At 33.1% G+C, this 24,813-nt stretch overlaps 1 protein-coding gene across 20 annotated transcripts in view; it reads left to right on the top strand.

The window, feature by feature from the left end:
- LOC144373238 (uncharacterized) overlaps positions 1-24,813 on the top strand; it is a 203,081-nt gene that overhangs the window by 97,068 nt on the left and 81,200 nt on the right. For 16 of the 20 annotated variants that reach the window (XR_013432982.1, XR_013432983.1, XM_078036346.1 and 13 more), the window contains one exon: positions 10,563-10,617. Coding sequence is in view for 15 of the 20 variants with exons in the window: in XM_078036346.1 (XP_077892472.1) it covers positions 10,563-10,617 (55 nt within the window). In the remaining 5 variants the exon portion in view is untranslated. Of the gene's footprint in view, positions 1-10,562; positions 10,618-13,922; positions 14,192-24,813 lie in introns of those variants that run through there. The other 4 variants (XR_013432984.1, XR_013432985.1, XR_013432986.1 and 1 more) reach the window with 1 other exon arrangement.

Raw genomic sequence — 24,813 nt, 5'->3', positions numbered from 1 at the left:
TAGAAAGTTGTACTTCATAAATGACATTTTACTTCATTATATCGTTTCTTCCACTAAGCCATAGGTTGTGCATACATTATAGTTAGGTGAAATATTTGGTTAGAAGATAGTAAAAATCAGCTGAAAATGATGTGCTCACCTGCCGAGAGCCTATTCTAAGTGACTTTACTTTTCCTGTAACATTACAGAAAACCGATACTTGGTCTTCTTTAGGACTAGATCAAGGGAATTTTGGAAACCATAGGTTTCTCCAAATACAAGGCAGTGTCTGAACTAAAGGCATACAAAATACTTTTTTGATTGAGTGAATGAAGGGTCAAAAGCAGGAAGAAAAATAACTTTTGGTTATTTTAAATACTATGAAAATAAATATATCTTAAGTTTACGTGAATGTATAATTTGGAAATGATTATTCTCCACTATTAACTATTAAGCTTTTGTTGTATTTACACCTATTTTGGAAATTATTCCATAGAGCATGAAAATTAGGTTTTGTATACGTATTTAGAGATTGATTAACAAATTATAATAGATTTTTTAAAAATTATGCTTATTAACCCTGAAAGTCAATCATTGACATTTAAAAAACAATAGTATAAAAATTGTGAAAGGGACATTATTTGAAAGTGGAAGAAGGATTATAATTTTTCCAAGTTACCTTTTTGGGGTATAAATGGAATATGTAATATTTTGAGAATACTTTGAATTCTGAAATTTTATCATGTCCAGGTTAGAAATATGCAATGCAATACTATCCTGTAGGTAGAAGCAGCAAGCTATAACTCTCAGTCAACCACACAATCACAAGGGTAAACTGTGGATGCCCCAGCTTACACTTTGTTCCAGCTTACACTGCATTCCTAAGCTATGGTGTTCATTAGATTGAGTATATTAAATGCATTTTTTTCTTCAATTATTTTAATTTCACAATGGGTTTATCAGGATATAACCCCGAAGTCACGGAAATCTGTAGTTCTCTCCTCTGTGGTATATATATGAATACACACACACACACATACACACACACACACACACACACACACACACACGTGCACAATTGCTGGGGATCAAACACAGAATCTCACGCGTGCCAGGCAAGTACTCCATCACTGAGATGTGCCCTCTGGTCCCTTTTCTTGGTTTTTAATGTTCCATATGATAAATGTTCTTAGTTCATCATGCTTAGCCAGAAAGTAACTATAGCCTATCATATAAAACAGCCATATTTTAGAGGACATTTGATTAAAAAAAACTGATAATTTTGCCAAAGACAAAGTTTCCAGTGATAACAAAATAAATTCTGGTTGCAGCCAAATCATTTTTGTTTTGCATTGTGCAGATGTCTATAATTTTTTTTTGGATAAATGCTTTCTGTCAAATTGGCAATTTTGCTTTTTCTTTCTGAAAATTTCTTTGGAATACAAATGAAATTAGATTTGTTTTTTGGGAGGAGGGGCACATGTGAGGAAAAATGTCTGTATTATCTATCACTTGGTATTCCCCACCAGTCCTTCATGTTGTATTAACTATGTTTTTGCACATTGGAAATAATTCCTTATAAATCTAGCTGTCTTTCATGTCTCCATTATTGGTTTACAATTTGTTTCAGTTATATATAATCATGGAGCACTGAGCAGCCCCTTTAGTCAATAAGATGTTGGTAATGTTTTGTTGCAAACTATAAGGATGCTATAGGTTTTATTAGTTACAAATAGCTATTGCTAAAAACTAGCAATAGCATATTTATAAAAAGCCCTGTAAAATAGCAATATCTTTTTCCCATATAGCAATACTCAGGCAAAAATCATATTTTCTGTCTGTAAATATTAGTAGATGAAACATTCAATAGCTAACCTTGCTAAAATATTCTCTAGGAAATGAAAAAATAAATGTATTTTGAACCCTATAGAAGAAAGAGAAGCACAATGTACCTTCACTTTTCTAATTTTACCTTGTTCTACTAAATATCAAGTTTTTGCTTTGAATTTTGTCAACAGTATTTTAATAACTCTGCTGAAATTTCGGATACAAGTCTGTGATTACCTCCTTATTTATGTATAAATAGCACATCATTGGTAAAACATATACATGGATGGTGATTATTTATATATATATATATATATATATGTGTGTGTGTGTGTGTGTGTGTGTGTGTGTGTGTGTTACAAGGAATTTCTTCTTGTAACCAAATTAGAAAAGTATATTCCTATGGTCTATGATATAAATGTAGCTTATTTCAGGACAAACTACCTCTAGTCATTAGATTGTGAACTTTAGGAAATTTATGAAAGTATATTTTCACTAATCTTAAGTTCCATGATAAATGGTGTCTGTATTTGAGAAAAATCAAGGCATTTTAATTTAATTTTGTTTTAGTTTTGCAGTGCTGTGGATATAGTGCAAGGTCTCACATATTCTAGGCAAGTATGTACCACTGAGCAACATCCCTAGCCCGACACTTCTATTTATTATTTATATTCCTTAAAAGTCATGACTTTTCATTCATTAAGCTACTTATTTTGAGATAATAGTAGCATACATTTGTTTTAGTCAGCTTTTTTGCTGCTGTGATCAAAATATCTGCCAAGAACAATTTTAGAGGAGGAAAAGTTTATTTGGCACTCATGGTTTCAAAGATTTCAAATGGCCAACTTTATTGTTCTGGGTCAGATGTGAGTAAGAATACCATGGCAGAAGGTTATGGCAGAAGAAAGCGGTTCAGGACATCCAACCAGGAAGCAGAGTAAGAAAAAGTGTACTCATCAGGGACAAAATACATGTCCTAAAGGCATACCCCAATGATCTACCTCCTCCAGTCATACTCCACCTGTATTTAGTTACCACCCAGTTATTCCCTATTGGGGGATTAATTCACCAATTTGGTTAAGACTCTCATAATCCATTATTTCACCTCTAAACCTTGCATTGTCTTGCACATGAGCATTTTCAGGACTCCTCATATCTAACCAACAGCAATATTCAATTATAAAGCTAATGCATAATAGATCTTATCTATCCTTTACCCACTCACCACTATAGTAACATCTTGTCAGATTGTAGTACAATATCACAACCTGAATATTGACATTTGTTTTAATCAGTTTTTCCATATTGTAACCAAAAAATCCTGACAAGAACAAAGTGTATTTGGAGCTCATGGTTTTAAAACCCTAAATATAACTTCACCTTTAGAACTTTAGAGGTCTCGGTCTATAGAGAGCCATTTCTATTGCTCTGGGCCCAATAGAAATGGCAGAAAAGTATGGTGGAGGAAAGCAGCTCAGGACATGGCCATCAGGAAGCAGAAAGCAGTTCCACTTTCTAGGGATAAAATATATTCCCCAAATGCCTCCCCACAATGACTCACTTGCTCCAGTCATACTCTACCTGCCTAGTTACCACCCAGTTAATGCATTCAAGTGGATTAATGCACTGATTAAGTTAAGGCTCTCATAACATAATCATTTCACCTTTAAAGTTTCTTGCATTATCTCACATGAGTTTTGGGGGACCACGTAATATCTAAACCACAACATGATGCAGTTAAGATACAGAATATTTCTCTAGTCACAGAGATCTCTCCTGTGGCTTTTACATAGCTATAACCATCCCCTCACCTTATCCATTGACAACCACTAATCTATTGTCCATCTCTATAAATCTGTCATTTTGAAAACATTATATAAATGGAACTCTACAGTGTAGGATAACTTTTAGGATTGTTTCTATTTTTTCCCTCAGCATAAATCTTTTGACATTTATTCAGATTCTTGAATGAGCATAAATTTTTATTTTTCTGGGATAAATGCCCAGGATGTAATTGCTGAGTCATATCATATTTGCATGCTTAATTTTTAAGCAAATGCTAAATTCTTTTTCAAAGTAATTGTGCCATTTTATATCTCCATTAGATATGCATAAGTGGTACAGTTTACATTCTCAACAGCATTTTGCATTGTCACTATTGATTATTTTAGTGATTCTGATTGGTGTATAGCCATATTTGATTTGTGGTATTAATTTGCATTTTCCATTTACTAATGATGTGAAACATCTTTTTATATGGTTGTTTGTAGGCTGTATAGCTTTTTTTTAATAAATTCTCTGTTCATACCTTTGTTTGTTATTGCTGTTGCTGTAGTTTTAAGCATTCTTTGTGTATTCTCAACCCTAGTACTAAGCTGAATTTGTGATTGGTAAACATTTCTCCAAGTCAGTAGCCTGTCTTTTCGTCTTCTTTAAAGAATGTTTTTCTAAGTAAAATGTTTTAATTTCAATAAAGTCTAACTTACTATTTTTTTCTTTTCTGAATCATGGTTTTGGTGTCAAATCTAAGAACTCTGCCTAATCATAGTTGTGACAAATTTCCTATAGTTCTCTCTAAATATTATATCATTATATCTGTTACATTTAGGCCTCTGATCTACTTTGAGGTGATTTTATATGAGATTTGAAGTTTATATTAAGGTCTTATTTTTGTTTAAGGAAGTATAAATATCACAACACCATTTATTGGGAAATTTAAATTTCTTCTATTGCTTTGATTTTTTAATTTGTCAAAAATGGAGTATATTGTAGTTTGTATTAGTTCCAAGTTCCCTTTTCTGTTCTATTGTACTATGTGTGTTCTGCAAATAATAAAACAGTCTTGACTGTTGTAGAGATATAATAAATTTTGAAAGTGATTAGATTTCTTGTTTTATTCTTTTTCAAAATTATTTTACCTATCCTAATTCTTTGGTTTATTCATAAACATTTTAGAATAATTGTGCCTGGGGGCTGGGGATGTGGCTGAAGTGGTAACACACTCACCTGGCATGCATAGGGCGCTGGGTTTGACCCTCAGCACCACATAAAAATAAAATAAAGATGTTGTGTCTACCGAAAAGTAAATAAATAAATAAATATTTAAAAATTCTCTCTTTTAAAAAAAAAGAATAATTGTGCCTGTATTTATATAGCTTGCTATGATTTTGATGAAATTTTATTAAACAAGTATATAAATTTGTAGGAAATTGCTATATTTCCTCTCTTGTTTCCAATCCTTCTACATTGTATATTGTCTCCTTTATTTAGGTTTTCTTTGGTTTATCTCTGTTTCATCAATATTTTATTGATTGAACATATAAGTCCTGAATATTTATTTTGATTTACAGTTTTATTCTGAGAGATTATTAATGGCCCTGTATGTTTAACCTTTATATTTACATGTTTATTGCTAGTGTATAGATATAGAATTAATTTGTATATATTGGTCTTATATCCTGAAACATTGATGGGCTCAGTTACTAGATGTAGAAGTTTTTATCTCTTTGATTCATCAGACAGGTTTACATAGATAGTGAACTGAAAATAGTACAAATATTTTTTCTGATCCACATTCCTACTATTTTCTTTCTTGCATTATCACAAAATCTTTCAGAACTATGTCAAATAAGATTAGTGATAGAAGTCATCCTTATTGTATTGCTATCCTTAGGGATAAGGCATTTATTCTTTCTTCATTGACCATTTGGTAGTATTTTCCAGTAAACCATCTGGGCCTTGAGAGTTACAGATGTATTCAAATTATGTATTTCATATTGGATGGGCGTGGTTGTCCTTTAAAAAACACTGATCTATTTCATCCTGTTGTCCAATTTATGAATGTATGGTTCTTCATTGTACTGCTTTATTTTCCTTTGGGTATATTTTGAAATTCTATTGATATGTCATTTTCTTATATTGGTAATTACTTGAAATATTGCTTAGTTTGACTATTTGGGTTGTTGGTCATAGATTTTCTAATTAAAATTTGGATATGTGGGTATTATACAATTATACTCCTGAGATTATTTAAATCTTAAAGTTTATTTTGTTTTTCTCAGATTCTACTCTCACAGAGGAAGGGGTTGTCCTATCTAATTATATGCAGGGTAGAGTAAACGTGCAGATTTCTCAATCTGAAGTGGGAAGAATGCCTGGTTTTCCTCTGGGCCCCTTTGATACTACCAGTGATTAAGAAAAACAGGAGTGCCCTGTTATTGCTCCTCCACTACCACCAATGGGGGATGACTTCATTTCTACTGGAAAATAGTGAACAATCTGGCTCTCTATCGACTATTCAAGGACAGCACATGGGTGAATACGAAGGAATTATGTAACATGAACAATAACTTATCAGAAAAAAAGCATGTTGAAACAACGACATAGTTTTCCAAATAAATGGTTATTGGAGAATTCCAATGCACACTACAGGGGTTAGAAAATAAACTTAGGAAAATTTATAACAAGGAGGAAAATGATGAAATATAAAGCCTTGGACTCTCCTTTCCATGATACACAAACTGTTTCACTAGTGGTAACTAAATTGATGCCATTTGTGAGAAATCCACAAACTATTCAGAATTTCCCTGCATCCAGGTGAAAGCAAAATCAACCACATCAAAAGTAGTAGAGAGACTGGAGACACCCTGTGGTCCCCTTCCCTTGCATGGCACCATGTAACAGAAGAAAACTTCAACTCCAGGTTTCTCTCTAAGGAGGAAAAGGTTTTGATTACACATCCAATATTGGAACTTTTCCTAGTGCTGCCTGAGAGATTGGCTTGGGCCTTTGACAGGATCCATCAGCAGGGAACAAAGGAGCATGGCACTCATCATAGCTCTTGTTCATATCCCAATACAAAGCAAAGAGAGAACAAATAATCAAAATGCTCCCTGCGAAGGAAAAGTGTGGAACATAGCATAAAACACTCCAATTTCTCCAAGTCATACCTGGGGGATTGGATTTGGTATTATCTATTGTTGAACACTGATGACAACATGGCCTGCTCTAGATAACTAGGTGCCACTAAGAACAAAATCTATGGTTCTGACCATCACAACTGTTTGAGGGGTCCACAGAATCTCTGGCTGGTTTAATCGATGATGTATCTTCTCCTGTGAAAAACCAATCTATGAATAGAAAAGGTAGCAACTTTTCTCTTGTGTGCATATGAACACAAAGAGTAAAAGACAATGAAGAAAGAGAAACATTATTGAAACAAGGAAGAAGGTAAAATCACAGAAAGTGACCCAAATTAAGCAAAGATATATGAATCTCCAAAACAAGAATTTAAAATAACTACCATTAAATTGTTCAATGAGAACAGGAGAACAATAAATGAATAAAGTAAAATAGTGGCTGGAAATTTGTCTCAAATAGGGAAGGAAATGACATTTAAATCCAGGAATTCCAAAGGACTAGAAAGAAGGATAATTCAAAGAAATCCAAACTGAGATATAATCATATCGCCAGTAGTTAAAACAGAGAATTTTAACAACAGTAGTAGAACACCTAACCCCCACGTATAAGGAGATTGTCCTAAGACTAAAAGCAGATTTTCAGCAAAAATCCTGCAAGATAAAAGAAGTGGGATGATTTATTCAAAGCACCTCAAGAAAAAAAAAATAACATAGCAACCAAGATTACTATACTTAGCAAAATTGTCCTTCAAAAATGAAAGGAAAGACAAGGACATTTACAGACGCCCCCACAAAAATGCTGAGGACTTCTTCGGCATTATAAATAATGTTTGTGTTTTTGTTGTAAAAACAGAAAAAAAAATTCTAACATTCCTAGGGAATCACAAAAATCCCAAATGACCAAAACAATCTTAAGAAGGAATAGCAATGCTGGAGGTATAGTACTTCATAACTTCAAAATATATTTAAAAGCTACAACAACCACAGAGTATGTTAATAGCAGATGTACCAAAGGAATAGAACAGAGAGCAGAAATAAACCTATACTTACATGGTAAGTCTTCAGGAGAGATTCCAAGAATACACAATTGGAAAAGGATAGTCTCCAACAAATAATGTTGGGAAAACTGGATATCCACATACAAAGTGTGAAATTATACACTTATCTTATATTGTGTGGAAAAAATACTCACCATGAGTTGAAGATTTCAACCTACAATCAGAAACCAAAATCTCTGGAAAAAATATGGAGGAAAACCTTTATGACATGGGTCTTGGTATTGACTTCTTGGATATGGCACCAAAAGCACAGATTTTAAAAAAGCCAAAAAAAAAAAGAAAACAAACAAACAAACAAAAACAGGCCAGTGTAACTACATAAAACCAAATCATTTCTGCAATGCAAAAGGAACAATAAATATAGCAAAAACACAAGCTATAGGATGGAAGAAAATGTTTGCAAACCATATGGTAGGCTATTAAAATCAAAATTATATAAAAAGATCCCACAACTTAATAGCAAAAAAATAATAATTCAATTAAAAATGGTCTAAGAGCTGAATAAATATTTCTACAAAGAGAAATAAATTCCCAAGAAATATATGGAAAGATGTCCTTTTCACAAATTGTTATGAAATTGTAGAATAAGATATCTCTTCTCATTTGTTAGGTTAGCTATCTTATGGGGAAAAAAAGAAGATAGCAAATGTTGGTGAGGATATGGAGGACATGTAAACTGTGTATACTTTTGTACTGTGAATGTAAAATTATATGTATGCTATAAAAACAATATGTAGTTTTCTCAAAATAATAGAACACCATATCAACTACCAATGCCACTTCTGGGTTATGTAAAATATAACTTAAATCATGATCTTGAAGAAATATTGGCACTCCTATGTTCTTTGCAACACTATTCACAATGGTCAAGATGTGGAAACCATTTTACTCTCCATTTCCCAACAAAGTAAAAAGAACACAAATGAATGCAGCTGTAGAAGATAATGCTAAGTGAAGTTAGCCAATCCCAAAAAATAAATGGTGAATGTTTTCTCTGCTGTAAGGTGACTGACTCATAGTGGGGTAGGGAGAGGAAGCATGGGAGGAATAGACAAACCCTAGACAGGGCAGAGGGGTGGGAGGGAAAGGGAGGAGGTAGGGGGTTAGCAATGATGGTGGAATGTGATAGACATCATTACCCAAAGTACATGTATGAAGACATGAATTGGTGTGAACATACTTTATATACAAACAGAGATATGAAAAATTATGTTCTATATGTGTAATAAAAATTGTGATGCATTCCACTGCCATGTATTTAAAAAATAAAAGAATTTTCTTTTTTAAAAAAAGAACATATGGTATATACATACATGGAATTTTTCTACTTTAAAGAGAAGAAAATTCTATAATATATGATGAGATGGATAAACCTTGGTGATATTATGCTAAGTAAAATAATCCAGTCAAAGAAAGACAAATACTATATGATTTCTCTAAGTGAGTTTCTAAGAGTTATAGAAGTAGAGAGTATAATGATAATTACCAGGCGGTTGGTAAAACGAGAAAATGGGGAATTGATAATTTAAGAGTATCCAGTCTCAGTTATGCAAAGTGAATAAGTTAGACAACTACTGAATAATGGTCATGTGCTGTACAATATCATTTTGGTCAATAATGAATCACATATTCAATGGATATCTCATAAAATTCTAATGGAGCTGAAATTTTCTATTACCTTGTATTTTTACTGTATTTTTCTGACATGTTTAGAAAAATAAACATGCATGTTTATGTAACTGTGTTACAATTGCTGATAATATTCAGTACAGTAATATGCTATGTAGTTTATAGCCTAGGAGTGATAGATTATTTCATATGGCCTAAGTGTGTAGAATGCTTTACCATGTAGGTTTGTGTAAGTACAGTCTGTGATGTATGCACAACAGTAAAAATCATCTAATAATACATTTTTATCATTATGTGACACCTGACGGTAGTGAATATAACTCAATTGGATTGTGTTCCTACTAAAAAAAAATACTACATGGTACTCTGAAACATCTTTAAAAGGTAGATCTCATGTTAAGTGTTCTTATAATAAAAATAAAACTAAATCATATTAATGTGAAAAACAGACTTGAGACACAGATGAAGAGACAGCTATGAATTTAATATTATTACCCAATGTACGGTGATAGGTCAGGATATATGGAGAAAAAGTAGCAATCAACCAATAATAATTACCTCAATTAAAACCTTAAAGAATTTAAAGTAACCTGGGAAATTTAGAAAATGAAATTTAACAAAGAACTCAGGAAAACTCTTTTTTTTTTTAAGAGAGAGAGAGAGAGAATTTTAATATTTATTTTTTAGTTTTTGGCAGACACAACATCTTTGTTTGTATGTGGTGCTGAGGATCGAACCTGGGCTGCAAGTATGCCAAGGAGGCGCGCTACTGCTTGAGCCACATCCCCAGCCCCAGGAAGACTCTTTTAAAATATATCAGTTAAAGTTCTGACTTTTAAAATTCTCAAAAATACACATAGACAAGAAAAGTTAAGAAATAAAAGTTAAAAATAGAATTAAATTACCATTAATTATATACAATATGATTTTTCTACTTAGAACACCAAGAATACTTGAATTAATAAGAAAATTCCTTTAAATTTCTAGTTTCAAAATACTTTAAAGATTTAATATTATCCATAAAATGATAATGATCACATTTATTTGGATCTTACTATGTGCTTACTTTTTACTTAAAAAAGTGCTTTGCATAGATTATCTCAAAGCAGTATTTTGAGATATTTATGATGTTATTATTTTCATTTTACAGATAAGAAAATGGAGGCAAAGAGAAATCATGAAACCAGTCCAAGATTACAACACTGGTAAGTAACACATGAACAGTACACAAATATTTCTACTCTCATATAAAATACAATATTTAATTTCTAGGAATTTGACTTACATGATCACAAAATTAAGCTTGATTGGAACATAGAAGGTAGGAATCAAGAAGAGTTACAGGAGCTAGGAATCCTTAAGAATTGTGACACCTGGCCCCCTAGAGAAATCTTCAGATTATTTCAGGTTTTCCCTCCTGTGTCTTTACCTTCAAAGTTTGGAAGATAAACTATCTCGGTGCAGCTTGGGGCAAGTGTCTATTCCTGTGTTTTTCATTGGCATGAGAAAGTAGTGGAAGATCATTGATTAGAAGCCTCACTACAAATACATGGATTGATTGGGCAAGCAGAATTAGGCAAGGAAAGGGGCTCAAAAAGAATTAAATTTGGTGTTCATTTAAGACCCCGATTCTTTAGAGGAGAAGAGCAGAGCTAGGTGGCAGCGGGCAGTGTAAATGTACAACCACAGTAATGAAAGGATTGATTTTGCTGCTGGAACCTGAACAAATTCTCTGCTTTCAAGATTATTCGAGGGTTCTCATGTGGGTAACAGTCTATCTCAGATTCATTCTAAGTGGCTCTTTCTCTTTATATCTTGAATCAAATGAAAGACTCTGCATAGAAGTATACTCCAGAGAGTTTGAAGGATTCAAATATTGTTTTTTTTGCTTGATCAAACTGGTAACTTTTGAAAGTACCACTCTTATGGTACTATCAGTCACTGCACGGAAGTTTAAATTTTATGAACAGAATAGAATGTATAATTAAATTGCTGCTACTTTGGTGTCATCTATTTTATGAGTGTTAAGAGGTTTTTAATTTGGATCATGTTGTTATTTAATGTGCCCTAAGAAGGACTTTGACTAGACATATTGTTATAGATACTAGAGAAATTTAAAGATAAGCCTCTTAAGTAAATGTTTTGTGAGAACAAAATTTCTCACCTTTGGCACTACTGAATTTTGAGGGCAGATAATTGTTTGCTTAACGTATGGAAAGTGTCTTATGTAATTCTTGTAGAAAATTTACTTACATCTCTGGCTTCTACTTAAGAGATATCAGTAGCATCCTTAAAGATGTTGCAATAACAACAACAAAAATATCTCCAGTTATTGTTGAATAATCCCCAAGGGAAGAAATATTGCCAGTACTCCATTATGCAAGATGAATAAGTTCTAGAGATCTGCTATTTATATCTGCAGGATGATGTTCTCCAGTCAATGATGGACCATGTATATGATTATACCATGGTGTTCTCATAATCTTATAACAGAGCTGAAAATTTCTATCAGCTAGCAATTTTACTGTTACTTTTCTATGTTTAGACATATTTAGATACACAAATACTTAGCACTGGGTGGCAGCTGCCTTCAGTATTCTGTATGGTAACATGCTGAGCAGGCTTATTGACTAAGAGCAATAAGTGGTATCAGAGAGCCTGGGTGTGTAACAGGCAACATCACTTAGGTTTGTGTAAGCACACTCCATGGTGTTTGGATAATAACAAAATTGTCCAACAATGTTCCTGAGGCTTTATCCCACCATTAAGTGACACGTGACTGTGGTGAAAGGCACTGAATGGACCTACCATGGTAGATAAAAGAGGGACTTCTTGACAATGGACTAGTAGAACACATTCCATTCACAGTGCTCAATAAGGTTAAGAGGACAAATTTCTACCAGTGAAAGAATTTTCAGTTTTGGTGTTCCTTAGGAAATTGGCATGCATACTCTTTACTTAGCAAGCCATGGTAGGAAGTGATTCTTAACTGTGGAGACACAGTGATATTAAGACATTAGACTTTTAAAATAATACTGATTCTCAGGCCACATTCTTGATGAATTACATTAAAAATTCTGGTGGTTGCTATATTTTGGAACTGAAATGTTCCCCAAAGGTCCATGTGATAAAGTCTTGGTCTCTAGGCCATGGGAATACTGGGTGCTGGTAGAGCCATAATGACAGGGGGTCTAGTTGAGGAAAGTTAGGTCAAGGGGTCATGAACTTGAAGGAGCAATTGGAAGCAAAGCTCCTTCCTCTCTTTTTTTTTGCTTTCTGGCTTGGATGAGGTGAACAGGCCACATCTTCCATGAGCTCTGCCATGACACACTTTGCCCCCATGAGCCTAAAGCAACTGGAGCAGTGGCCATGTACTAAAACTTCTGAAATCCTGAGTCAAGCTAAATCTTTTCTCCTTTCATCATTTCAGGTGTTTTATCATAGTGACAGAGAGTTGACTAATACAATGTTATAAACAATTTTTTTAAAGTCTGCTAAGGGATCCTAACATATAGCAAATTGATATACACTAATATGAAGTGAATCTCCTTGAAAATTCACCCAAATCAAGCCCAGGAATGTATGCAAGAGTATATAAAATTTATCACAACTGATTTCCTGCTTGACTACTTATAAGCTTGCAAGAATTGCATCATTTACAGAAGGCCCAGTGACAAAGTGCTCCAGTGGTTCAGTTACAACATCATGGCTCCATCGCACCACTGGTTGATAATAAACTAAGAAAAATAAACTTTGGAAAGAAAATTTACAGACTAGGGTACTTTCTGATAAACTGGTAATTTAAATATCTATGTAGTTCTATTTATCAATATTGGATATAACTCTGTATGGATTCTGACATTGTACAAATTAAAATAGAAAGCTAGGTATTGTATTTTTAGCATTATTCAGACTTCAACATCTGTGCTACACAAATGGCCCTGGATTTAACAGGAGAACTAATTCATTCTCAATCTGCTTTTGACTTATAGATCTAACTTGGAAGCAATTTTTTTCATAAGAGAATTTAAAATAATCAAGTATATTTATAATACAGGAGTCCTTAATATCAGTCAAAGATATTCAGACTGGGTGTACTGGGTCAGAGTTATACAAACTCATTACAAGTATTTGTTTCTTGGGGCCTATTCTTAGGAGAAAAGGAATAAAGAACAGGATAAAAATGAAACAAGAATGTGGCTCCTGTATGCAGCACTCTGTAGCCCAGATTACAAGGCAAATTTAGCCCCACTTTGAGGTAACGTGGACCACATTTGTGGACTCCCTATCAGTATGTCATCAGCTTATTTGGGGAGGAGGGAAACATCTCTGAGATTATGTTTTGTTGAGTGAAATTCTATGGGTAAAAGGTATCTGGTTGGTTATCAGCTAACATGCAACAGCAGCTATGGAACTAGTGTGCCCATTGACAAGGAGGATATGGGCCAGTCACCAGGAAAATTCATTGAAGTACATAACATAGTCACCTCATTTCATTTAATATTTTCAGATGCAGCACTTTAAATATTGGATCGAGGAACTTGAACTGGACATACAACTTTAAGATATGTACATTTTGGTACATTTAAATCATCTACAATCAAATCTCTATTATTTTCATGTGGACTTATGAGACATTATGAATCAGTGCTGAAGGTATACTGCTCATGAAGATACCCACATACTTCCAAAATAAAATATGCACTTTTATGTGGCTAAACCCCTTCCCCTTCTAAACTGAGAAACAGAAATCTCCAAAATAAACAAATATTTCATAGAGCTCATGCATTCATTTACCCCAAAAATGTTTATTTATAATACCTTCTACATATTTAACAATGCTATGTAATTTTTAGCTGAAAGTGCAAAAAGCAGATAATTTCTACAGGCAGTTCTCCAAGTTGTGAAGGATGATAAATTTAAATCCCTCCTACTAGCTTAGGAGGAAATAAGTGCTATAGGGAAATATAAAGAAGGATAATGGGATGGGAAGTGGTAGGTGCTATTTGAGATCAGAGGGGTTAGAAAGGCCTTTCTGATAAGTTGATTGCTAAACAGAGAGCTGAGCATGTGAGGAGCAAGCATTACAGACACAACATTTCCTAGATAAAAAGTGTTTGTTGAAAACACATAACACAAAATGCTTTAGTGAATCTGGGGGTTCTTCATGAAGGCACAGACAACTCTTACAGTTAACATGACATAGCACCAGTGGATGCCCATCACGGTCTACATTAGTGACAAGTGGTCTCTGAGCTATACCAAAGGAAAGAGGCAGCAACACAGACCTGATGTCTTATTTAAGGACACATGCTCTAGAGTTTGATTTAAAATAATAAAAGAGATTGCCTACTGTAGGTGCTAAGGAATTGTTTTAACTCTGATGCATGACCAATAAAACAAATCCTCATTATTTTCTCTATAACATTTAGGAATAATTTTATCATAATTTAGTGCTTATAAAATCTATTTTTTCCCTTCTAAAATATCGATGAATATAAAGGGGTTACTGATTCTAAAAAGTTTCACTTAGATGGACATAACTACTTCAATCTTGGAAAACAAAACAACATAACTACATTTTATGACTACAAAAGGGATGAAGAATGATGTTAAATGAAACTCTCCATGGGATCTCATAAAATGAATTAAGTAGCAATTTTAGACTAAATTGTAATCAAGGAACCAAATATTTACGTAATTTATTAACTATGTAGAAACTAAAATTTTTAAAAAGTCGTGGCACATTATTGACAGAGTTCTTACAACATCCTAATGGAAAAAGACATAAAAAACTTTTTTCTATATATTTTCAATAAAAATACCTTTCAACTGCTTAAAGCAGCTTTTAAAAATATCACAATGTTTTATTTAAATATAAGAAAGAGTTTTGTTTACTTAATCATATTATACCTGTTACACTCAAATTTTTAAAATGTGACATATGCAACATAATAAATTGCATATAGAAATATTAAAAGGTTGTTGGAAACATTGGCTGTTTACCAAAGCACATAGTTAGGCTTTATGTTTAAAATGACATTCAAATAGCCTAAATCATTAATGGAAAATCAAGCCAAGTTACTACAATAATGTCCTTTGTTAGAATTTGAGACGCTTTTTTATTCTTATTGTCAGATTTCTGAGTGAAATAATTGTTGTTGGGAATAAATGGAAATATTTAATTTCAAATAGTATCATCTGTGAGTCAATTACTTAGAGTGTTATGGGCAGATGGTTTAATCAGAGAATTGAAGCAAGATGAGTCTTTCTAGCTCTTTATCACTAACAATACATGGCTTTACAGATCTAAAAAGATTCCCTGAATTTTGACTTATGAACCAAAAATTATATCTGCTGAAATTTATATTTGGAAAAGCCCAGATTGTGTGTGCTACTGATGGTGTATATACCTCTCTTCAGGTTTTATTTCAATCATATCTATGTTAAAACAGGTTAAAGTTTTAACATAGATTATTTTCAGAATCTAAAATATTCCTCTAGTCTTGAGCAAAACTCATTTATCCAAAGTTATTCTAAATAATGATTCCAGAATAGATATTTTCTCATTCAATGTTAATCATGAATGTTATAGAAGTACATTTATTTTAAGTTATTGGGAGAAATAACATTAAGATATTGGTAAAAAAAACTCCATCTCATATTCACATTTTTAAGTGAAATATATGAATCTTCAAATAAAGACCTCTAAGTAAGAGATTAGTAAGAATACTATTCTACTCACTAGAAAAATAAATCTATGCAACAACTGAAATTATTTGAAAATTCCACTATCAATTGTTTGACACTAGAAATAAGCAATTAAGACATACTTACTGACCTAAAAATATTCTTGAAAATAATGGCAATTGATTCATCAATTGATAATTCCAAATATGCATTTTCTATTTTTTAAATACATTCCATTCTTTTCATCAGGATGTTGTTTTTGTAACATGAATTAAATCCATGACATCTGCATGACTGTGATCATGCTAATCTAGCATTTGTATACTAAGATTCATGAACTCAGGTCAAAAAACATAATATAATATGAAGGCAAACTAAGAATAGTGTTTAGGTTATTTTTCTACCAAATGGTAAAAAAATATTTTTACCTGGTCCCTATGTAAGAAAAATGTCTTATAGAATAAAAAATTGCTTATAAAAGAAAATATAAATATCAAAACAAAGTTAAAATTTAGAAATAAAGTTTTAAAAACAACAGAGATTTGGATATTTAAGAAAACTTGAAAAAGTTTTAGTTTATAAAATGAATTTTATTTAGAGCAAATTGAACATAAAGAATGCAATGTTCCTAAATTTTTTTTCTTTCCCATCTCTGGCCTTTCTGCTGGTAATGTTAAATTTCATCTCAGATACATGCTCCAGAAAACAACAGTGATTAAGAAGTCAACCCCAACTTTTTGTTATCATAAATCCTCATCTTTGGGGTTTATGGAAAACAGCATATCTCAAAGAACCATCCTTTTGCAGGTGAATCTCTGTCCAGCCTGTTTTATGATTCTTGTTAAGATTTGCAGATGGCTCCCTTGTTCACCTGTGACAAAGTCAGCCATGTAACTTCACCTCTTTTGTCCGAACCTGCCAACAAATCTAGACTGACCTTCTGCATCCCATTCATTGTCTCATGAATACCGAGTTTAGAATTGTTCCCTAGGAAACCAGCTAGATGCAAGGATAAATATTTCCATTTTAGCCGTCTTTCCTGATTTAAAAAAAAAATCCAGTTGTCATCTCTCTACTTTAACTTGTCAACCTCTTTTTGCTGAAACAATGATTTTTTTTTATTTCCCCATCTCAATAACTAAAATAAAATTAATCTCCATACTTTTGGGGGTTTTGTATTTTATGCTGCTTTCCATTCTTCTCTTATTCATTGTTTTCACTTCTCTTCTTCTTGTCTTTAATTTTTTAGATTATAAGAACCACAGGGTTTCTCAGATTTTATCCATGGAGAGACCTGAATCAGATCAGACACTTACCTTGCCTCACTAAGCCAGAAAGAATGATGAGTAGCAGATGAGCACATATCTACCAAAATGAGACAGGAGATCAAATGTTTACTAAAATAATAATAATAATGCTTTTCAGCTGAATAGCATTAGATTTTGATGGACCTTTATTTTATTCATTTATTTATATGCAGTGCTGAGAATCAAACCCAGTGCCTCCACATGCTAGACAAGTGCTCTACCACTGATCCACAGAATAACGTTGTAAGGGCCACACAGCACACAGTTTTTATCAGAGAATTTTTTGTCATCATTACAAAGGCTTGAATTTCAAATTTTCATTAATAAGCTCCTCAGAATAATTGAGGTCAAAACTAGTCAGAGCCAACTTAAAAAAAGTAAATGTATGAACGCACATTGTGCATTGCGTTTGAATTTTAATTCGTTTCCATTTTATGCAATATATACAATTTCTTTCTGTCTTATTCACTCTCTTTCTCACTCTTTCTGGCTCTCACTCTCCACTGCCTCACACACTCTCTTTCTCTAACTCACACATAACACAAAAGAATCGTATGTAAAATATATAACTCCTTTATAAGCTGTTTTCCCATGGTGAGTGGTAATTCAATCTATTAAAATGTCTGAAATGCTTTCAGTATTAATGCAGTTTCTCCAGCTTGAGAATGATTCTTTCATATTCCTTTAATTTGTAGCAGTGACTTATATAAAGAAATGCTGATTTCAAAGAGTTCCTGGAATTCTTGGCTTCTATAAACATAGCTCACCCTATGCTACAGCTGTATAGCATTTTTTAACCTCTAAAGTATTTACAGGTGGGCATATCTCAAAAGATTTTATGTGGATTGGAAGCAGAAAGGCACAAACATTCCTGTCTCTCTCCTGTTCTGAAGGAATCCTCTCCCTCTCCTTGGGCAGGCACATTACTCTAAGTGATAGGGTTCATGGCACCACACAGCATGCTTTTTTGGATCAATACCAGCTCTTCAATCCCAACATCTCTCAGAGTGTATTTTGATGAATAAATTACCAAACTAATGAGACACACTAAGAGGTTAAGGATTGATGAAGTACTTAATCTTTTTAATGAAGGACACAGCATGAAACACATTCCTCCAAATAGATAAAATAAACAATTGCCTAAAACCTAATTAGAATAAAAATATGGAGAAAGGTGCACAGTCTTAGAATTTGTGCACCAGACAATAACAGCATATTCTGCAACAATGGAAAAGCTTCCTGTCTAGTGCCCTTATTTATATTTGAATGAGGTGAGTCGCAGGAGTTCACCAGGAGAGAATAATGGTATTTTAATATGGAATTTTAATATAGCTTCTTGCCTTTTGGGTCCATGAAAATTGCTTCAAATTTAGCTTTTGAGCTTTTTTAAAACTTGCTCAGCCTTGAAGAGACTTAGCAAATATTTTGGAAATCAGTATATACACTTTTTGAGGCATTATGAAATGTATTTAGCTTTTTAGATGGAAACTTTTCATATAATTTATGTCAATAAAATTTTAAAATTTTTATTGATTTTGAAAATTAAAAATAAGTTGTATATCTTTAATGAAAGGTATAGTGAAAACTGCTACTGGTGAATTGATTTTTATGACAAATCTATATTTAAAAATAGGATGTTAACAATAGGAATTAGGTAGCACAGTGAACCAAGTAATACACCTGAAGTAAAATAAAAAAAAATATGACAAAATGAATAGGCATTTTAGAGAGCTGAATCTATAAGAGTCTAACATTTGACTTGGTGATGTACATATTTACTGGATGCTTCCTTTCAAAGTTGTTAGAGTGTAACACACTAATTTCTGGGTATCATTATCGCTGATTAATTATATCATAATAGTGCTACACAGTATGCATTTGGAGTAATGTCCTTTTAGTCTCTAATTTTTCGTATTGTCTTTTGAGTTGAATATTTGGAATGTATTACTAAGCGTATCTACTTCAGATATCACTATGGTATTTAATAAAGCACAATTGCATAATCCAATTTTCCTTTTCTCAAACTCTGAGATCTGTTGTGAATCCTTTTTAACAAAGGGCTGTGTCCAAACGGGGATATCTGCACACTAGGTTTTACTCTTTCCTGATAAAGAACATGTGAGATATACCATCCTCTTTTCTTTCCTTACATTTCAACTGTATAACATTTCCTTTTCAATTATTTTACTACCTGCATGTACTTTGGGCAAAAGAGAAACTTGGGCCCAATTTATTCTTCTGAATCTCAACCTCACGGTAACTTTTTAAGCCAAAGTAAGTGTGCATTAAGTGTTTGTGATCTAAATGAATTCAATGTCAACCTTTTCATTTTCTAAATCAGACAATAATTAGAATATTTTTTCATTTGATCTATAAAAAAAAACCTTTAACTTGAACTTTTGACTTGATGACATTAAAAAATCTATAGTTTTCCAAAATACAGATATACTTTTTGTTCTGTGTAATATAAGAACCCGTGTTTTTTTCCTTTTGAGTAAATAGATATTTTAAAAATATTTCAAACAATAGCTAAAACTACGGTGTTTTTCTAAAGCCATGAACTTTTTCTTTGCCAATAGGGGAAAAAAATCTAACAGAAAGAGGTAATTCTACTTTAATCTCTAAATCAATACATAATCATAGCGTGAAATTACTGAATTCCAATGGATTGATAGCTACTACTCCGTAGTGCATCAATGACTGCCAAGCTTTCCTGTGGAAACAACGAAGGAATAGGCCAGTGGGCTAGAAAAATGTTTTAAAAAGAGAGAAGAAGAAAAAAAAGGCAATCAACCAGCTAAGTAATTCCACTGCATGAGAGAAAATGATGAGATATATTAAATTCAATCTTCGGGCATCATATTGCCAACTCTCAGAAAGTCAATATAACAAAGTAAACATTTTCTAATTTTTTTTGTGTGTATTTTTGTGTAGTTCAGTCCAGAAAATAAATTGGAGCAGAAAATAAAAGGAGTTATTTTTCTGTTTCCTCTAGTCATAGATGGTTATAAATTGGCCCTTGAGACAGACAGACATTTCCAATCATAGAATCAGATCTAAGTGACTCAGTGATTTTTTTCCTCCAAGAAGAATTTTTATTTGATTTTCCAGCCCAGTTTTTTTCCTTCTATGTGTATCAGACTGTTTAAATGTAGTGTCTTCCAAGCACACTACATTTAAATTCCTATTTCTAAAGAGTCATGTCAACAACCTACTTGAGCATTCATTAATTATTTGCATTTGTAAAATTCTTTGTGTTAAAAAAGCACTTAAGAAAATCTTTTGCAGATACAGCCTTTTTTTTTTGTTCCCATAAAACAGTGATATAGTCCTAGCAAAGGATACCATGTGCCAATCTCTTCTTTTAGCTTGGGAAGTGGTTAGTTAAAATTATCTAGGAAATACAATAGGGATTTGCTTCCCCATCTGGTCTTCCTTCGAATGGAAGCCATATTTGAGCTGTGCAGCAAAGCAGAGGGAGAAGCAGAGAAATTAGAGAAGCCAGCAAACAGATGGCTTAATTGTGTAGTCCACTCTATCTGTCACCCAGCCATGTGCTATTTTGGCAATCCAGGAAATGTTCTTTCCAGGAACAGCAGGAGTGACTATCAAGGACAGCAAGTATGTTTTTATAGTAATACCATTGGCCAGTATCACTGAATACCATAATACAGACAAACCAGTAGCTAACAGCACGGATAGTGGTATTAACTACTTAACATCACAGGTATAATAATATTGTGTTGTTAATGCCATCTCTAGTGATATAGTTGCCTTCCTTTCTCACTGTATCCTAAGAAAGTAGGACATCACAATAATCCTTGAGTGACTTTATAATCATTTTTAAACTCTAAGACCAACTTGTGAGGTTGTGGAGTGTTATTAAAACATTTACACATACAATAAATATTATTGGTTTTTTGTTTGTTTGTTTAAAAGTGTTTGGCAATGTTTATTTTTTTCCCTTGTATGATGAAAATTTAAAATACCATATTTGGTCATATTTTAATAATATTAAAAATATTTGTGGTATACTCCCCAGCTCTTACAGAATATTGGATGATAATCAGGTTGAAATGAAAGCTGTATGATTTTCAGTAATCAGATTAATAATAAGTAAAACCAAATGAATGTATTTAAAAAAGAGGAATATTATATCACTCGATAATCTATATTTAAAAGATTTGTAGTGTGTGCATGAAGAGATAAAGAAGTAAAAAGAAGGAGGGAGGCAATATATTATGGATAGTACTTTTACATTTCAGCTTTGAAAAATAATTTACAGCTTTGTAAAATACTTAATTTTACTCATTTATTTAGAAAAGTATATATATATATATAATATATATGTATATATATTATATATATATATATATATATATATTGTCTATGGATATTCATACATGATTAATATAAGAACCAGTCAAGTTCTGAAAGAAAGAAAAAAAGAAAAATATCTGTATTTGGTATAAAATGATCTATTAACTGTCATGTCTCTTTATTTGGCAAACATTTGCATTTATTTCCTTAGAAATATAAAGAACTTCATGTCTAGATGTTCACATAACCATCATGCAAAGGAGGACTATTATAATTAAAAACACAACTAATACATAGTAAATACCATAAAAGTAGGAGGAACATTTGGATTATTAATCCTTTTTAAATTTTGAAAATCATTTTCCAAATTTCTTTTTTTTCCAAGAAATGAACAATATATTTTTTAAAGTTGACTTAACCTTTTGTGTCTGCAGATTCCCCAAATGTGGATTCAACCAACTACAACTGGAAAATATTAGGAAAAAAAATTATATCTGTATTGAATATGGGCAGAGTTTATTCCTTGTCACTATTCCCTAAACAAGACAATATAGTAACCATTTATAAAGCATTTACATTATATTACATGTTGTAAGTTATATACAGATGATTTAAATATATAGGAGAATATTCCTAGTTTACATGAAAATATTACATCATTTTATTTTAGTTTTTAAATTTTTTATTTGTTCTAATTAGTGATACAGGATTGCAGAATACACTCTGATACATCATACACAAATGGAGCACAACTTCTTCTTCCAAATTCCTATTTCTAAAGAGTCATGTCAACAACCTACTTGAGCATTCATTAATTATTTGTATTTGTAAAATTCTTTGTGTTAAAAAAGCACTTAAGAAAAGCTTTTGCAGATACACCTTTTTTTGTTCCCATAAAACAGTGAACAATCCAAAAACCTATCACTATTTTATTGAGAGAGAGAGAGCAGGGAATGGTTAATGAATTTAATATTCCACACAGAAACTTAGGAGGTAGGTTGAGGGTAACTACATGGAAGCCATCCTCAAGTCCACTGTATGTTAAACACCTTTACATAATTATGACCCAGATTCCTGAATTCTCTAACTAAAAGCTCTAACTTCCCTTCATTCTCCCAGTCACATTGAGCCTCTGTTCACAATCTTGGATTAGCTTTCTCAGCAGCAGGCCCTGATGCAAGAATTTAGGTACAAGTGATTTGTTAAGGAAGATCCCCAGGAGAAAGCCAACAATTGATTTTCCTAGAGTCCATACCCAGCTGGAGCCCTCAGGGAGCTCCTCAGGAGATGCCTTTGTCCAGACTGGAGGCCAGGGAAACTGCCTCTTCACTCCTCAGTCACTGCTGGGTTCCTAGCTAGGCAGCCATGGTCAGTTCATCCATTCTTATGTCTTTCCCTCAGGACAAAGTGCCTGAGAGTGGCAGGAACAAGAAGTATGCTGTAAAGTGCTCTGAGGGACAGACATGGTTGCCCTGAGACTAGCCAAGGGGTCTGAGGGTACTACGAATGTCTGCTACAGCCCCATTTTGCCTAAGCACAGAGGGTCCAGGTCTCCCTGAGTTACTTCTGTGAAATCCCAGCAAGGGTCTATCTCCTAGCAGTAGCTTGTTACCTGTTCCTTCCTTCTGACTTTTGAGAGACAGTCTGCCCCTGGGCCCTTGGATCATTTGGAGACTGCTTCTCAGAGTGGTCAGCTATAAACCTAAGACTGGTCCCAGGCTTTTCTTTCTCTTTAATCACAATTAATACTGAAGGCAAAGCTGTGAATGGAGTGGACCTAATTCTGCCTTGATAACACAACTGACTTACAAGGCAGAAAAGGAGAACTGAAAGAGCTCCTAAGTGCTCTTGGTTCTGTTATTCATTAGAGTGAAAATCTCTTTGGCTGTTTCTCTGTTCTGCCCCCCCCACACACACATTCTTGAGATCTAACCTGCTCCCTGGCCTAAATAAATAAGAACACTCCTCTTAACTGGTGCATTAATAAACCCTATTTAAGGGACTATAAGAATATTTTTAAAGGGACATTATAATTCTCCAGGGAAAGGAAAGACCACCATAGTGTCTTACATACAAAAAAGAAATCTTGACAGTCTCCAATTTCATTTATGTACCTGTAGTTGATCCATCTCTTCATACTGTCTGAATAGATCTGAAAATAGGACCTTGTTTGACATACATACAACTAATTATTCACACAAAAGATGCAGGGCAGATATTAGACAGATCCTAGAAAACAGAAACTATTGTTGCTGCTGCTTCTTTTTTTAAATTCAGCATTGTTTTTTTCCTAGTCTACTATATATCATTCAATGCACTTACCACTTGTACATTATTTTTGAAAAGCTTTAGCAAGTTTATGTAATTTTCATCTATCACATAGTTACTATACGGCATTAAACCACAGACTGCTTTCTGAATTATACTACAAATATGATTTTTCATACAGTTTTAGTTTTATAAACAAAATGTAGCATTTTTTTCAGGGTTTAGGAAACCATTTGCCACATTGTGTGGCCTCTCAGTGTGTTCAGAAAATGCTGCTGTGTTTGGATATTGTTCCTCATTATAAATCCTTCCTTTTTAAGGCAGTAAGGAGAACTTGCTTTAGAGTCTACCTGAGTGTTCAGACACAAGAGTGCATGCCAAGTCCTAGAGCTCAGCTGTGAGAATTTATTAAGAAGGGAGCAATGTACGGAGGAAGGCATGGAACCTGTTCATGAGAGAGAGCATGGTGGGATTGTGGCTGACTTGTGTGGGTGATATTAGTAAAGATTCTGGCATTTGATTCTAAGCACTGATTGTATAAGCAGTAGACTCATCTCCAACTTGCTAACATGAGGATAAAATTCACACTGATCTGTTTCGGTGACTAAAAGATTAAATGAGATATTTCATTTATCATACTTAAGTGTTCTTAGCACAGAAGTAGTTCTCAGTAGAATTTATGAGACAGAAGAATGAGAGGAGAAGGAGGAGAATGAGAAGAGGGAGGAGTAGGAGCAGAGTAGATAAGGGTGATTATGATATTGTTTCTTTAAGATGCTTTAATGATCCCCCAGACATTTCATGATAGAGGTCAAA

Source organism: Ictidomys tridecemlineatus, unplaced genomic scaffold, assembly GCF_052094955.1.
Source record: "Ictidomys tridecemlineatus isolate mIctTri1 unplaced genomic scaffold, mIctTri1.hap1 Scaffold_323, whole genome shotgun sequence".
In the NCBI taxonomy this organism is placed as follows: Eukaryota; Metazoa; Chordata; class Mammalia; order Rodentia; family Sciuridae; genus Ictidomys; species Ictidomys tridecemlineatus.
This window is presented reverse-complemented; position numbering and strand designations above follow the sequence as displayed.